We start from the raw sequence: 16,131 nt of genomic DNA, 5'->3' as shown, positions 1-16,131 counted from the left end.
CAGCTTTTGCCTATTTCCTGAAACCTTTTGAAATGAGGTTTTCCACCACAACCTGCAGAAACACACACACACACACACTACTCTGCCTACATCAGCGATTTCTTTGGCTTGTCCTGAGTCTTGAGCCCACATGGACTGGGGCGCTCAGGGAAGTTCCCATTTCTTTCGATCAAAGAGGTGCTGCATGGAATCCTGCGCCTCCACCAAGAGATCCTGTCCCTCATTGGAAGTTTGTTTTTCTCATAAGATCAGCTCAATTCACTTGACGAACTAACTATGTCTGTGCACGATCCTGAACTGTCTTGGATCAAAGTCTGGAAGCTCACGAACCACATTGGTAGCTCACTTGAGCACTCTTTCAATGATGACATTTGTCGTGCTATCTTTCTGACACACACTTGGGAATTTACGATCAATGTTTCTTGTTTTAAGATTTACACCAGAAGTGATAAACTCTTGGTTGGTTTTGAAAATATAGATTTTAAAAATGTTATCAAGATTTCACTGAAGCAATTGGTATTGTTCAGTGAAAGGAGGGAGTATGATCCATATCATATTCACCGGTTAAATTGTTTTATCACCAAAAAGAAACCTTGATAGAATTTAATCTTACAACCGTGAGTAAACTGCTCAAGAGAGCATCGCAAACGCTGGGGCTGCATCCCAGAACAACTGAATTGTTTTCTTTTTCTTTTGGCTTTATTGTTATTATTTCTATGTCTTGACTACTTCCAAAATGAGGAACGAACAAAAAGGGTGTAAAAATTGAAAGAGTATATGAGACGATGTTCTTGGGAGTAATTTTAGATCATGAATTTAGTTGGAACCACATATAGAGTATTTTAAAAATAAATTGAATATATTTGTGTTGTTTATGAAGTAGGGGATTTGTAAAACAATAATTGTCTTTGCATATTATACTATATTGTGTTGAGTTTTGGGGGAAATACGTGCAGGACATACATAAACCCTATGATTAAACTCCAGAAAATAATTTATAGAATAATTAACAAAACTTCCTATTAGTGAAACCACTAATAAATTACTAATAAAGTCTGGCATTTTAAAATATGTGGACATTGTACGTATAAAAAAACCATAAGAAATATTATTTCAAGTTAAGTATAAAAGTCTTCCCACCTGTATTCAACTTTCTTTTTTTTTTAATTAAGAGAAAAATGACAATTTAAGAAGTTTGTGTGTCTTTGAAATATGTGAAGTGAGAACTAATGTTAAATATACATGTTTCATTTCTGTGAGTAGAATTATGAAATGGACTTAGTGACAAACTGAAATTTTGTAGAACACTGGTGAAAAAATAAAAAAATACATTTAAAAAAATAAAATAAATGAAAGGGTAAAAACATTGAAGGGTAAAATACCAAAGGAGTACAACGTAAAATGACTGAAATGTGAAATAATTTTGTTTTTTAGTTTTATGTGTTTTCTTCTGCTCTGTATAATTGATATTTTGGGTTATTTTATGGATTGCATGTGTCGAGTCAGTCCAGTCTTTGAAGAACATTTCATTCCACATCCAGAGCAGATCAGTGATTTGTTATCATAATGTTTCTTCTCACTGACATGAACTTTTGGATTCTCCACAGAGGGTGAACTTGACCGAGTGTTATTGGTTTCTCTCCAGTCATTATTGTCAGTGTCAGATTCAGAACACAGCGATCTCTGGTGGTCAGAGTGTAGAGGTGCATCTAAGGAGCTGGTTGGTTCTGGTTCTCCACTGTTGTCCATCAGATTCTGGTTCCTTGTGTTGATTTAAACTCATTATTTTATCATATTCACTCTTCATCACGACAGTGAGGGAGGACTGAGTGTCTGCTTTTCCTTCTTGTGCTTTATATATTTCTTCAGAGCTGCACTCCTGCTTAAAATCTTCTTCTTTATTCACCAGCAGCTGCTGAACATCTGTGGAGACACATTCAAGCCACTGAACAATCAAACTATGATGATCTAGTCGACATGGAAAATACTCTCATATTAGGTCTGCACGATTCTTCAATCACGATTTTCTTCCCAAAGTGAATATTTATTGAACAAAAAACAATGATTATTTTTTTCTTATCTACAAAACCTTTGCATAATTTTAACAGTAATCCTTTCTGAACAATATTTATGTGTAACATGTGTAGAGGTGATGAGAGAGGTAGATGTTTCTCAAAATGTTATCCACAATTGATGACAAAACACAACATTTCCCATGACAACATGATCGTTGAACATGGCAGAACATTCACAAAAACATAGAACATGGATATTTTTATGCAGCCAGCTTGACGGGTATAGAGATGCACCGTATAAGGTTCCTGTTATTGACGTCTGGCTGGTTGACCGGGGAGGATTTTCTCCAGTCGTTTTTGTCGCTTTTACAGCTTCGTCATATTTCACTTCATGGTGACGTTTCAGGTGTTTGTATAAGTTCGTGGTGTTACCTTGTGGTGCTGATACTGAAGCTTAACACTGTTTGTAAGTTACGTCGTTTTGGTTTGAATCGCCTTCTTTGAATCGAAAAAACTTCACCACTGCGGAATGAGCACCTTTTGTTTGAAGGAGTGTTACAGTGAGTTTATCATCCTCACGGTCGGCTACTGCCATCACGTGAGCCCGCAGTCCGCTAACGACCGTCAATTCAGCCCACACTAGAAAAACCTTGCGCGTCTATTGCTAAGATAACGGTAATGACGCTGAAAGCTACCTGATCCATGAGACAACTTGAAAATTGAAGAAACAGTAATAATATTTTATGTTGTTTTTATTCAACCTGATACAATCCTCTTCTACTTTCTGTGGAGTAAATGATTGTAACATTTATTTAATTTATTATTTTTGAATTTGTTTATTTTAACCAACAACAATTGTGTCAATACGGATATAGCGGAAAATGTATCTAAATTTGAAAGTAATATTATTATATATTATATAATTTGTCAATAACTACTGTAAGGAAATGACAACTTTACTGTTATCAATCATCTAGATTTAACACACATTTCAAATAGTCAATTGATTAACTGATGATCTTACATATTTAATTCATATTAAATAATCATTGTCTTGCAGTGCATTCACTTAAACTAAACTCAGGTTCACAACTCAAAGGCCGAGGTCACAAACCCTCACACACACAGAAGGATTAAACAATCCCAGATTCCAAGAAGTCAGGGTGAACCTGTTTGAGAACTCACACTGAAAGACACAACAGTCCAGCAATTCGCTGGGAACCGATTCTCTGGAGAGGACAACAACTTTCAGTAAGTTTCCACTACGATCACGTGCGACGGCCATCTTAGAATCAAGTGTTTAGAGTTACTGACCAATACTACATTCACATTTGACTAGAGGCGTTAACCTGAATATTCTACTATAAAGATCCGCCATTTTGTCTGATCTTTGCGTTCTGGCATCCGAAGACGTCTGCGATAGATCTCTCTGCTTGCTAGCTTATGAGTTTCACAAAATGAAAATGAAAACTACAGGAGATAGATTCAATTATTAGTGCTAACCGTCAATGGACAGTAAACTGGTCCTGCAACACAGACCATGTGTATAAGAAAGTTCAGAGTAGACTGTACTTTCTGAGGAGACTCCATCCATCCATCCATCCATCCATCCATCCATCCATCCATCCATCCATCCATCCATCCATCCATCCATCCATCCATCCATCCATCCATCCATCCATCCATCCATCCATCCATCCATCCATCCATCCATCCATCCATCCATCCATCCATCCATCCATCCATCCATCCATCCATCCATCCATCCATCCATCCATCTAATACAGTAGAATGTTTCACAAATCTTTAAAGGATTAATTAATATTTAATTTTTAGAATGGCATCATTAACATATAATGACTGTATTTAATGAACATTTATTTTAAATTTCTACAGTAAAATCTCTCCAAATTTACCATGATAGTAGTCAAGGTCTATAAGAATCATAATCCAATGGAATATTTCGCAAAGCTTTTAAGAGATTTATTACATGATATTTAAAATAAATGTGTAGTTATAATGATATAAAAATTTTAATTTACCTCATAAAAGTTTTAGACACATTTCCGCTATAGCGCTATTAACACAATTTAAATTAATGAATTCGAATTGTTGGTTAAAATAAATATTATTATAAAATATATCATTTACTGAAAAGAAAATAGAACAGGATTGATTCAGGTTGAATAAAAACAACATAAAACATTATTACTGTTAATTTATTGCGTGACAAAAACAATTTTAACGTTGTCTCGAACTATCTGGTAGCTTTCAGTCTTTACCGTAAGCGTAGCAATAGATTTGATTTGTTCAGTGCGGGCTGACTTGACTGTCGTTAGCTGACTGTGGGCTCACGTGATGGCAGTGGTCAGTGGTCGGTGCTTGTAATAGGTAATAGTTGATGGTTAAATAATGAAATAATATGGGTGTAAATGAGCAGCTTGGCGGAGGTCTGCACTTTCTTGATGGATACTGATGGATACTGTACGAACCTGGTTTGTTGGTCACCATCTCCAGCAGGGTTCTGTCTCTTTCTATCTCTCGTTCATAGCAGAGAAGTTTGGAGAGAAAACTTGGCAGCAGATGACCGTCGACTGCAGTTATCAGCCGCTGCTTGAAGGAATCTTTCAAGCTTGAAAGTCTGTCCATGTTCATCCAACATGTGATCCACGAACAAAAGAAACTTCTACTGGTCAGAGAAGAAAATGGAGAAAAGGGTGGAGTCAGACAAAATAACAGTTTTGACACACGCATGCGCACTGGCCTCTCTGACTCTAACCAGGCAGAGACAATCGAACTCTGTTCAGATCGAATTACAGTTTTCACAAACTATCGATTTTTTTATCAACATAACTTTATACATAATTGTTACATAACTAAATGAAAGTGAAACAGTGTTTTTGCAGTATTAAGTGTCTGAGAATGACATGTGTTGTCTGTGCCAGGCCTTGACTCCTCTTAGTAAATGAAACAAATCATGTTTTGCTCTGATTTAGCCGTAGTTCCCACCTATGAACGTGCCTTGTTATCAAGGTTTGATGAGACTCCTTCAGGGGGAAAAATCTCTACGTCTTCAAGTCGTATTTCCTCCCTCTCTTTGCAAAGATTGTTTGCCAATTGTTGAAGAAATGATCAAAAAGGCTCCTGTCTGTGACTATTTAAATGTGAAAATATACTGTATATCTGGGTTAATATCTTAATTCATTGATTATAATTGAGTGTGAGTCTGTCATTAATGGTGTGAGTGTTTTCAGTCTATATTTCTTTAAACTTTCTTTAACCATCAATTTTCTAGTGACGTTTCAGGTTATCTGGTGAGAGACTTCGCTTGTTTTGACTGAATAAAATGTCTTAGTTGTAATAACCTTGAAGAACCGTCTTACGTTCGGGCCTTAGAGGGAAATTAGTTTGCAACACCAGAATCTGTAAAACATTGTTTTTTTTATCATTATTATTTTATTCATTCTGCCAATTATTCATAGTGTTAGCGACATCCATATTTAAAAATATATTTATTTTCTCTCAGCTTATATCTCAATTTTATGTGAGGAAATAATTTCAAATTCAGTCGAGATCTTTATGCCCAGATATATAAATTCTTCCAGAACCTTTTATTTGTGACACGTTTAACTCTAGCATTTATTTGCATTAAATGAAATGAATGATGTTCTCGTTTGGCAAACTTAATATTGTAATATCTCCAAATGATTGAATTCATTATAATCTAATATTGACTCTTTTAAATTGTGATATGAATGATGTGACATTATCAGCACACAAAGATATTCTAAGCTCAGTGGTATCATTTTCAATCCTCTTAGATTTGGTTTTGAAAGAGCTTTGCTAAAGTAAAAGTTTCAATGGATAATATCAATTCTGCAGCACATATAGATGTTTATTTAGTTATGTTCTTATTGTTAGCATTTCTGTTGTTGGTATTCTGTACCAAAGTTTAACCTAACAATAAAACACTTCAAATATACATAAAATAAAATAAAATGTATCAAAGATATTTCAGATTATAATATTAAATATTCATTGATTTATTTTCTTGTCTTGTCCTCTCTTTGGATTTTGCGATCCTTTTTTTAACCCACTTTCTTTATTCATTATTTTAAGAAAAATATTTTGAATTTGTTCTCCAACTATTGTTAGAATCGAGTATTGAAAATTGGTATTTAACAGACTATGATTGGACTCATAGTTTCACGTTTATTTGAGGGTTTTCTTTGTTCTAGGAGGACTTGAATCAAATCATTATGTCATGTGAATGGAAGACTATTATTATTTAAATGCTGATATAATTACGTTCTTTGAATAAATTACACTTACAAGTCCCTATTTTTAGTCTATTTTACTGCTCAATGTGTTGCTCTAGTTCTTATTTTTGATCCACTTTAATTTAAGGTAGTATATCTTTAATAAATTAATTTAGAAACTGTTATAACTATATTATTCTTATCCTTTTTCCTGAAGACATTTTTTATTCCTCATTGGTCTTAAACTTTTGGATTCAATTATTTTCCTCACGTTATCTTTTCTTCAGAAAATGTTTATTGTTGCCTTAGAACACCAGAAGCAATTCTGAGACATATTAACCATTTTGTATTTTAATTTTAATTGAATTCGTCAATTTGATATTTTATTCTAAGTTTTATTTTTCAGATTGTGTGTCGTTGGCTGCCAGCGGTGTATAGACAACTATTCTATTTTATTTTCATTGTTTACATTTTCTTCTTAAAATTATTTATTCTGAATATATTATTACAACGAAAACACAGAAAGATATATTTTGATCTTTAGAACTTTCCTGATGTTTAGACAATTTTCAGGCCATCTGATAGTTTTCAGGTTTCATATATTCCCAATATGTCCTTCTTTTAGCATTAATTAAGGTCTGATCAGTTTGAGGGAAGTTGGATTACAAGTAGTGATGTGTCAATGAAGCTTCGTGAAACAGTGTCTTATTTTTCAGAGGACAGTAGGGGGCGCCATCAGCTTATAATGATGTGATTTCAATAGAATAGCTTTTCAAAGCAACAGATTATAGAGCAAAGAGTGACATCTAGTGGACATCTAGGAAATAATGACACTGTTTCATGAAGCTTCATCAACACATCACTAATTACAAGTTGACATCTTACATTTTTTGTGCAGCTAGATTTGCTTATTGTCATGAATTCATAAAAGGTCCAATTCTATTTCTCCTGTCTGTCCATAGGTACAATTGTAAGTCTGCTCGTCAAGTTTGAAGCTTCACATCATATAGTTTATTGTTCGTTCTGTTGGGACCTTCTAACAAGGAGATCATTTGATATCTGCAGTGGACAGTGGCTTCTTATTTCTCCCTCTCTGGAGAACTTCTCAACACCACCTAACAGGATGAGGATGATCAGAAGGTATGAGAAGGTCAGTTATGAATCTATTCAGGTGTCCATGAGGAGGTTGTGTGTGTCATGAGTTGTTTATTTCAAACTTTGTATGTCTGTGGATGTTAATGTTTGTCATGTGTTTAGTTTAAATACATGTTGAAGTTAGCAGAGAGTTCAAATGATCAGTATGTTTTGACTTCATGCAGAAGAGCGAAGAACAGGTGGGAGTTCGGGGGAGTTTTTATCTGTGGCGATGTAAATATTGACCTGAATCGTAAAGGAGACACGAGCATCGATGAGTTCATCAATATAAAGTTTACAATGGGCTTACAACCTATCATCACACGCCCTAGCAGGGTCACGATACAGAGTGCTACTTTAATGGATCCTATTTTTACTGATGTTAATGACATAGCAGGAGGTCTCCTTATAAATGATATAAGTGACCACCTACCAATCTTTGCTATCTATGACTGGAAATGCACTGTGAGACAGGCTCAGAACAAAAACACATACATTCGGGTCAGGACTGAAGGAGGGTTGAATTCACTGAATAATGAACTACTGAGGCAGAACTGGAACAATGTTTACAATGAAACGGATGTGAATGATGCATATGATTCTTTTTTGCAAACTTTTAGACACTATGAAAAACACTCTCCTGTGAAAAAAAGGCACATCAGAAAAAGGAGGTGAAACCAAGGCTTACAAAAACATTGATAAATGCCTGCAGGAAAAAAATACTCTGTACAGACAGATCATAAAATCTAGGACGATCCAGTCAGAAATTAGATATAAAAGGTACAGAAACAAACTAAACAGTATCTTAAATGAATGCAAGGAACAATACTACAGCAATTTATTAGCAGAAAACATGAATCATACTAAAAAATTATGGGATATTTGAAATGATGTTAATGGCAATAAACGCTCAAAACCGAGTTACCTCCTACTTTAAGTACAACAACATGCAGCAAGAGAACCAGAAATCAATACAAACAGATTCAATGAATTCTTTGTGAACATCTGGACGGAGCTAGCCAAGGACATTCCGGTCTCACCTCTACACTGGGACCACTTTGATAAGAACACAGACATGAATCGTTTCTCACTCCGTGAAGGACACAGAGATTAGACACCTGGTCAACAAATGTGTAGCAAAAACATCCACTGATGTTAATGACCTGGATATGAAACTGATTAAAAATGTCTTACCTGGAATCATCGGTCGCTACATAACATTTTCAATCTCTCATTCCAAACTGGGACATTTCCCACCAAAATGAAAGTGGCCAAAGTTATTCCCCTGTTCAAGATACACATGAGTTTACCAACTACAGACCAATCTCAATACTGCCACAACTGTCAAAAATACTACAGAAGCTATTTAACAATAGGCTCGATGATTTCATCAACAAACACAAATGACTTCATGACAGCCAGTATGGATTCAGAAAGAATCACTCGACTTAGCTCTGACTGAATCTGTGGAAATTATAACCGACGCCATCGACCAAAAACTACACTCTGCACATAGTCGGTCCGAGGCATAAGCCAAGTATGCGACCGCTTAGGGTCGTTTATATGTCGTGAATATTAATTTAACGAGATTTGTGAAGCCGTTAATAACATATTAGCTAGCTAGTTAAAAACGAAATAGAGTTACCTTTCAACTGGCCCGTTTTAGCTTAATATTCATACTACATACTACATACTACATACTACATACTACATACTACATACTACATACTACATACTACATACTACATACTACATACTACATACTAAAAAAATCGCACACGCCAACATATATGTCTCCCCTCCCTTTCATTGTCCTTTTTGGCTCCAAAACAAAGTTTTTGCTAATGTTTGATAGTAAACAGTGCAAGCCACATGTTTTGGGATCAGACTGATAGGAAATGTTGCTCAAATTCTTTGCTGCAGAGCATAGTCATTTATGTGAGTAAAATAAACCTTTTATTTTATTTTATTTGTATTTTTACATTAACTCATAATGTTAAACTTCCCCAGGAACACTGTTGAAGTACTGTGGAGGAACAGAATCATCCTCAGGCTTAACTGTGGGAAACACATCAGTTCAGGGAAAGACTAGCACTTCACAGTACATTTAATTAGTAATAATAGCAATTACACCTGAAGGGAAATTCATTCGGTGAAAGTATCTCATTATTATGTGTGTTTATGTATTTCATCTTAGGTCCATCTCCATCCTCTATAGAGACTTGCCTCACATCTCCATCCTCTGTGCCCACTGTCCCCTCAGACTCCCTGTCTGTGGCCACAGCTGATTTACCTGGTAAGTTAAGAGCACATTTCATGGAAATGTCAAATGATCTCAATAAGATTTAAACATATATTATTACCTTCCAGATCTCACTAAAGCACAGACGAGCCCATTTGAACTGCTCACTTACCTGTCTCAAAATGAGATCTGTGAGTTGAACCCATATCTATGGGTAGCTCTACGGATAGCGTGCACTCTCCCTGTGACCGACTAAGTGGACTGGCAGTGATGAGTATTAATAACTAAGTTGACCATCACATCGAATACAATGACGTCATTAATGACTTTGCCTCCAGATGAGCCAGGAATCATAGGTTTTAAGGAGGGGGTGACATTAAGAGCAGAAACAAAATCTTTTACATTGCTATATTTTTGGAGATAATTGTTCAACTTTGTTTATTTTTTAAACCATTTTTGTTACCTGGTTTCATGTTCATTTACATCATTATTGACATTTGTCTACATTTTGATTTTAATTTGTTCTTGCACTACAATTTATCTGCACATTGCTGTTACAGTTTTGTTGTTGCATTATCCTTTTTGGCACATTAGTATTACAGTTTTGTCATTTTGAATGTGAATTTTGATATTAAAAACAATATGTGGCTCCCTGAACATTATTCATTAGTCATTCTTTGGAATTATTGTATCATTCTATTGGTATTATTTGTGTAATTTCCTAGACCACCTTCTTAAATCTGTAAAGACATGTCAGGTGCATTACATTTGTACTGTAGTAGGTGTGTGGATGATCAACAATCAATATTATTGGCAGATATAGAGGGCCCTGAAATCATACTTGGCTTAGGCCCCCCTGGAGGCTTGGGCTGGCCCTGACTACAGACCTGCAGGTGGAAGCCACCACCAGGGTCCAAAAATCACTACAGCCTGTGGGATCTTTTCATGAATATGCATCAGTTCTTTAAACTAAATAAGGACAGATTATAATTAAATATAAAACAAACAAACAAACCACAAAAGATGGAGATAATAAAGATGCAAAACAAACTCAAAAACATGCAAAGAATGAATTGAAAATAATCCCAGAACTTCCGCTTGTGAACAGTCTAATGTCAGGATAATTGACTGAATTCAACAGAGTGAGAATTGGACAGACAGTTGAATTTCACTTCACACGGAGACAAAACAGCATCGGTTTATAAGGTGACGAGGTGAAGCGACCACCTGACGCCGTACCGCACTCAGGCCTTGACGTGAGATGAACAATACATTAAAACCATCGATAGTTAAAACAATGATCAAATCAACTTGCGAGGTTGGTTTGAATAAAGAAACACATACCTGGGCGAGTGCAGTGGTGACGTGGAAGAGAGGAGGCTATCAAAGACTCACTCAAGCTCTGAGCTGTCAGTCTAAAATACATTTAAACTTAGTTTGTGAAACTAATGTGACTGAAATGCTGACATGCTCGCAAACCTTCACGAGTCGCTCCACACTCACAAGAAACACCAGCTCACATCAGCCGCGCACACACACTACACAGTGACTCAGGTGGACTTCTTGTCCTGCTTGTTCACGACTGGTACCAACAAGATCTGCAGTTGAACAGCAGCGTGTAGTTGTTGTTCTGGTAGGATAACTCTGCATCATCTCACAGTTTCAGCTGCTTCTCCAAAACACAACATCCAGCTTCTTATCGGCCGACAGTCACTGAAGATCATGAGAATGTTCAGAACCATGTTGTCTGAGGGTCTTTTCTATCCACGCATTCTTCTCAAGGAGTTAACGCCCCCTACTGTCTGGAGTTACAAACAACATCAGTCAATCATTGATACCAGAAACATTTGCTGAATGAATTTGGTGATTAAACATGTTGCCAGTCATCATACTTCAATATTCACTTTTCTTTTCAGTCATTTGTCTCAGTGTTTTTTTTTGAGGGATAAGTTAAGAATTTTTTCATGTAGATAATCATGCCATTAAACCTTTTTATTACATTTTGAACTCGTCATATTCTCTATTGTTGACTTTTCTGTCAGTTTATGATGGTGAACCTTGGTGCGCCGACATGTCACACACGTGGCTGCTCACTCCTTAACTTCTGTGTGAAGGTCCGGCCACAAGAACTTGGACGACACCAGCTTTACTGATGCATTTCTCACCTGGCTGAGTGGAAAGATTCTCTTTGTTTGGGGTCGTGTGTCAGAAAAAGGTTGTTTCTAGATGCCCAGTCTGAAAGTGCCTCACCAACACTATCCACTACTGGGTATCTGCAGTCAGGGGGGTGGCTGCCCCCCACATACGTAGATGGCAGGGTGGGTAGGATAGGTAAGACCTGCAGGTCCTAGTTGGCACGAGGTGGCTTGTACACATGAACAATATGGAAGCTAACGATAATTATGTTATCTTTCAAATAGATTGTTGTCTGTCAGACTGCACCTAGGAGGCAAGTCCATGTTTGGCATGTGGAGTGAGGCACAGGAGGTCAAAGCCATTGATGGTGTATCGTCTTCCTCTTTGACATCAATCCATCATTGCAAAGCTTGACTTTGCTTGGCTGCAGAAAAGCCTTCAACGTTTATTTGTAGTATTCAAAGGGCAGGTCCTACTGCAAGGTGCTCTTGGGGCTGTTTGCTTTCGGCTTTAGACTGTGACTAGGATTCCTTAACTTGGCTCTCGGGCTTTGTCTCTTAGAATTTATTCTGCTGGAAGGATCCTTTTTCCCTTGGCGGGCCTGGGTACTGACAGAGGATGTGACATGAACGCTGATCCATTGACCCCCAGGATGCCATTAATATGGAGAAATATATTGTTAGATTTTAAACATGTTTGATGTCTTTAATCTTTTTTTTGCTTCAAAATAAACTGTTTTATAAATATTACTTTCTTATAAATTACTTCTCTTGTCAACTAATAAGTAGTCTATAGAGAGAAGCTAGTTATCATCAAAGTCATTTCTTTATTTCCTATTAATAATCATTTTATGGGGTGTTTTTCAGATTAAACCTGGAATATAGTCACAATGAAATAGCTACACTAGCGTCATCAAGTGGCCACTGCTGGGATGACATGTAGAGTGTGTGTGCAAGTGTAGGTGTGTGTGAATTATTTTGGACAGAAGATGAACAAAAATAAAGTGACCAAACCATTGGATTTATTTGAAAACAAGATCAGGGAACATCACAGTAAAGAGAGCGAGTGAACAGAATATTAATACTTTATTACAATTTTCAATTTAACTAATTGTTTAGTCTTTCTTCAGCTGCTGATATAGAATTATATCACCCTTGAATTCTAGAGTTCAGGCTAGCAAAAGTATAATTACTTTGTTTAAATACATGATCTTTATTAGTTTTGTTGAGAGATTTTCCTTCTTTGGTCTCAAAAGTTTCTCTTTGATCTGCTTCATAGCAAAAGCGTGACTACCCTCTAGTGGACAAGACAAGTAAAACAACATTCTTGTTGCTCTTTTATAAACCAATACTACTAAAAACATCGTAGTTTTACAATGAACTTTAACATCTGAAATGATGTGTTTCCATGCTTTACTTTTAAACTCAGGATCTAAAAAGTGATTTCAAGACTTTACTGCAGGAATCCACAACTTTCTTAGCATCAGGATCAGTTCAATGTGGAAACTGTTGTCATGGAGCAGACTTCAGAAAACAACCATTAAAAATATATAACAACATCAGCAGAAAACATATGAACCATTAGTTGTATCTTAGAAGAGATTTTTCCTCTTCAGGTCAGGATGTTTCAAGAATAAGTCGAGCTGTAAAAATATAAATCATGTGTTGAAGTCATTTGAAGTTGATCAAACAGTCTGGAAGGAACATCTTAACATTCATCTTCTTGGTTGATCTGTAATTCCCTTCAAGTTATTTCCCTCTGTTTCTTCTGAGAGTCACTGTGGTAGTCACTCCTCAGTCGCAGCATTTCAAATCTGGCAGGATGATCCAGATAATCCTGATCCTCCATCAAGTTCCTGTTGTTGTTGGACAGTAGGAGGCGCTGCTGTGTTTGAGTCCAGTGAGAGTTAAGACTGAGAGAAGAAGAGACATGAGGTGATGATGGTGGAAGAACAGACGTTGTCTTGACGATCATATACTGATCCAAACTGAGACGAGTCAATGTTCTGTCAACATTCTTCTGAGAACTTGAGAGAAGAACCATGTGACTGAAACATCCCAGAATAATCTTGGATGTCAGATTTGAAGATGAAGTCAGCAGCTACACTAGCATGTAGCTAACATGAGTCTAGTCTAGTTGTGATGAAGATGTTCAAGTGAACACATGATTCAATATGAAGTGATTCATGTGTGAAATGATGTTTAAAGTGACTCAACATTGTGAGTTGATGATCAAACTCACGTCTGATTTCAAATATTTGACAGAAATATTTCTTTGTTCTCCACTGACAGTCAAACTGAAACAATGTTGATGTTGAAGCTCCTGAAGAGTTTTGGGCTGAAGGTCTTGAAGATTTGGAATCAGAGCTTCACTTGATACTGTAACTGTGAGTCTTTAACATCTGCACGTTTGTTCTGGAATCTTCTTCATCAAGTCCATATCCACAAAGACCTTCAACTGCTGTGTCAGCAGATGAGCTTTGATGTTGCAGTCTCCAGTCTGGACTCTTCAGTCCAGCAGACAGCAGCTCCAGTCCTGGTCCTCCTGGATGATTCCCGCTCAGGTCCAGTTCTCTCAGGTGGGATGGGTTCAATGTCAGAGCTGAGGCCAGAGAAGAACAACCTCTCTCTGAGATCTGACACATTGACAAACTGTAATGAAGGAGAAACACTTTTAGAAACTTATCAGAACCAAGAGAAGATGATGTTCTGACCTGAGAGTCTCCAGGTGACAGTGTGGACTCTTCAGTCCAGCAGACAGCAGCTCCACTCCTGGATCCTGCAGGTTGTTGTCACTCAGGTCCAGTAGAGTCAGACTAGAGGACGGAGAGCTGAGGACTGAGGACAGAAGTGAACAACTTCTCTCTGACAGTTGACAACTGCTCAGCCTGTGAAAGGGACGAGTTTCATCAAACAAACAATGAAAACAATCAAAGACAAACCTCAAGATTCCACTCTAAAGTGTTTTGTCTTCTACGAGACAGATGAGGTGAGAACACTGGATAAAGAATATGCAACGACTGTTGTTTTGATTATTATTCATTTTCATTTAAAGTTGACACTTGTTTGTTCATCATTACAATGATTTATTAATATGATATTTTTATAAACTACGTAACATCTTTACCTGCTACACAAACATACAAATGTATCTATGAGCTGCTTCACTGAAGAACAAAGTGATGACAGACTTTGACTCGTGTTTCCACCTCTGACTTTACATTTCAGCTTTGATGATGTAGAAAAGATGATGTTCTGACCTGAGAGTCTCCAGGTGACAGTGTGGACTCTTCAGTCCAGCAGACAGCAGCTCCACTCCTGGATCCCGCAGCTTGTTTCTACTCAGGTCCAGTTCAGTCAGACTAGAGGACGGAGAGCTGAGGACTGAGGACAGAAGTGAACAACTTCTCTCTGACAGTCGACAGTCTCTCATCCTGTGAAAGAGACGAGTTTTATCAACAAGTGACTTTTTCAATTTTCTATTTGACAAGAATTGAAAGAGTTTATTTAAAGACAAACTCAACTATTTCCATTGATAAGATCTTCAGTTGTGGTTTGTTGTCTGCTTCCTCTCTAATATAGTTCAGTCAAAGTTTCTTTCAAACCTTTGATACCAACTATTGACACATCATTGATTCATGCTGGACTTTTGAACATCAACAAGTGTTTGATTGAATGTGTTCATGTTATGGTTGATTTGATGTTGATGGACCAGATGAAGAGAAACTATGGAAGTATATCAGTGTCATCACAATATTGAATGGTTTCAACCTTTCAAATGTTGAATTTTTTTTTGTTGATAATTGATTAATAAAAAAATAAATAATTTGTATATTGAAGGTTAAATTTATTTTTATTGAATAATAATAATTATGTTTTTAAATGAGTAAAACTTTTTTCAAAAATAGAGTTTATTATTGTAATTAACAAGTATCCTTTCAAATTCATTATGAAAATGTCAACATTTTCAAAATCTATTATGAATGCTGGTATGGAATAATAAATAAAATAACTCGAGATTCAATATTTTTAACAAGTAGCCTTTCAATTTAATATTAAAAACGTGAAAGTGTTTAAAATCGAATTTATAATATATATTTAAATTATTGAAATCAATTATTCATAACATAATTCTATGGTTAAAAAAATACAACATTTCAATAAAATAAAATGTTAAATTCAATCCTTCAATTCTCTGATGACACTGATCTACTTGCATAAGAAACAAAGCAAATGTTTTTCAATATTCAGTTCATGATCTGAAAATAGATTCAACTGCTCCAACAGGAAGTGACATTTATCAACAAGTCATATTAAAAGTAGGAAATCTACAGTTTTCTCTCTAA

At 36.2% G+C, this 16,131-nt stretch overlaps 1 protein-coding gene across 2 annotated transcripts in view; it reads right to left on the bottom strand.

The window, feature by feature from the left end:
* LOC148085269 (uncharacterized) overlaps positions 1-16,131 on the bottom strand; it is a 74,506-nt gene that overhangs the window by 36,817 nt on the left and 21,558 nt on the right. For both annotated transcript variants that reach the window (XM_087783440.1, XM_087783441.1), the window contains exons 13-14: positions 15,046-15,219; positions 14,500-14,673 (exon numbers count right to left, since the gene is read on the bottom strand). In XM_087783440.1, coding sequence (XP_087639566.1) covers positions 14,500-14,673; positions 15,046-15,219 — 348 coding nt within the window. The remainder of the gene's footprint in view (positions 1-14,499; positions 14,674-15,045; positions 15,220-16,131) is intronic.

Source organism: Callionymus lyra, chromosome 2, assembly GCF_982586985.1.
Source record: "Callionymus lyra chromosome 2, fCalLyr1.hap1.1, whole genome shotgun sequence".
Classification (NCBI taxonomy): Eukaryota; Metazoa; Chordata; class Actinopteri; order Syngnathiformes; family Callionymidae; genus Callionymus; species Callionymus lyra.
The sequence above is the reverse complement of the archived record's forward strand: the minus strand, read 5'-3'. Positions and strand labels throughout refer to the sequence as shown.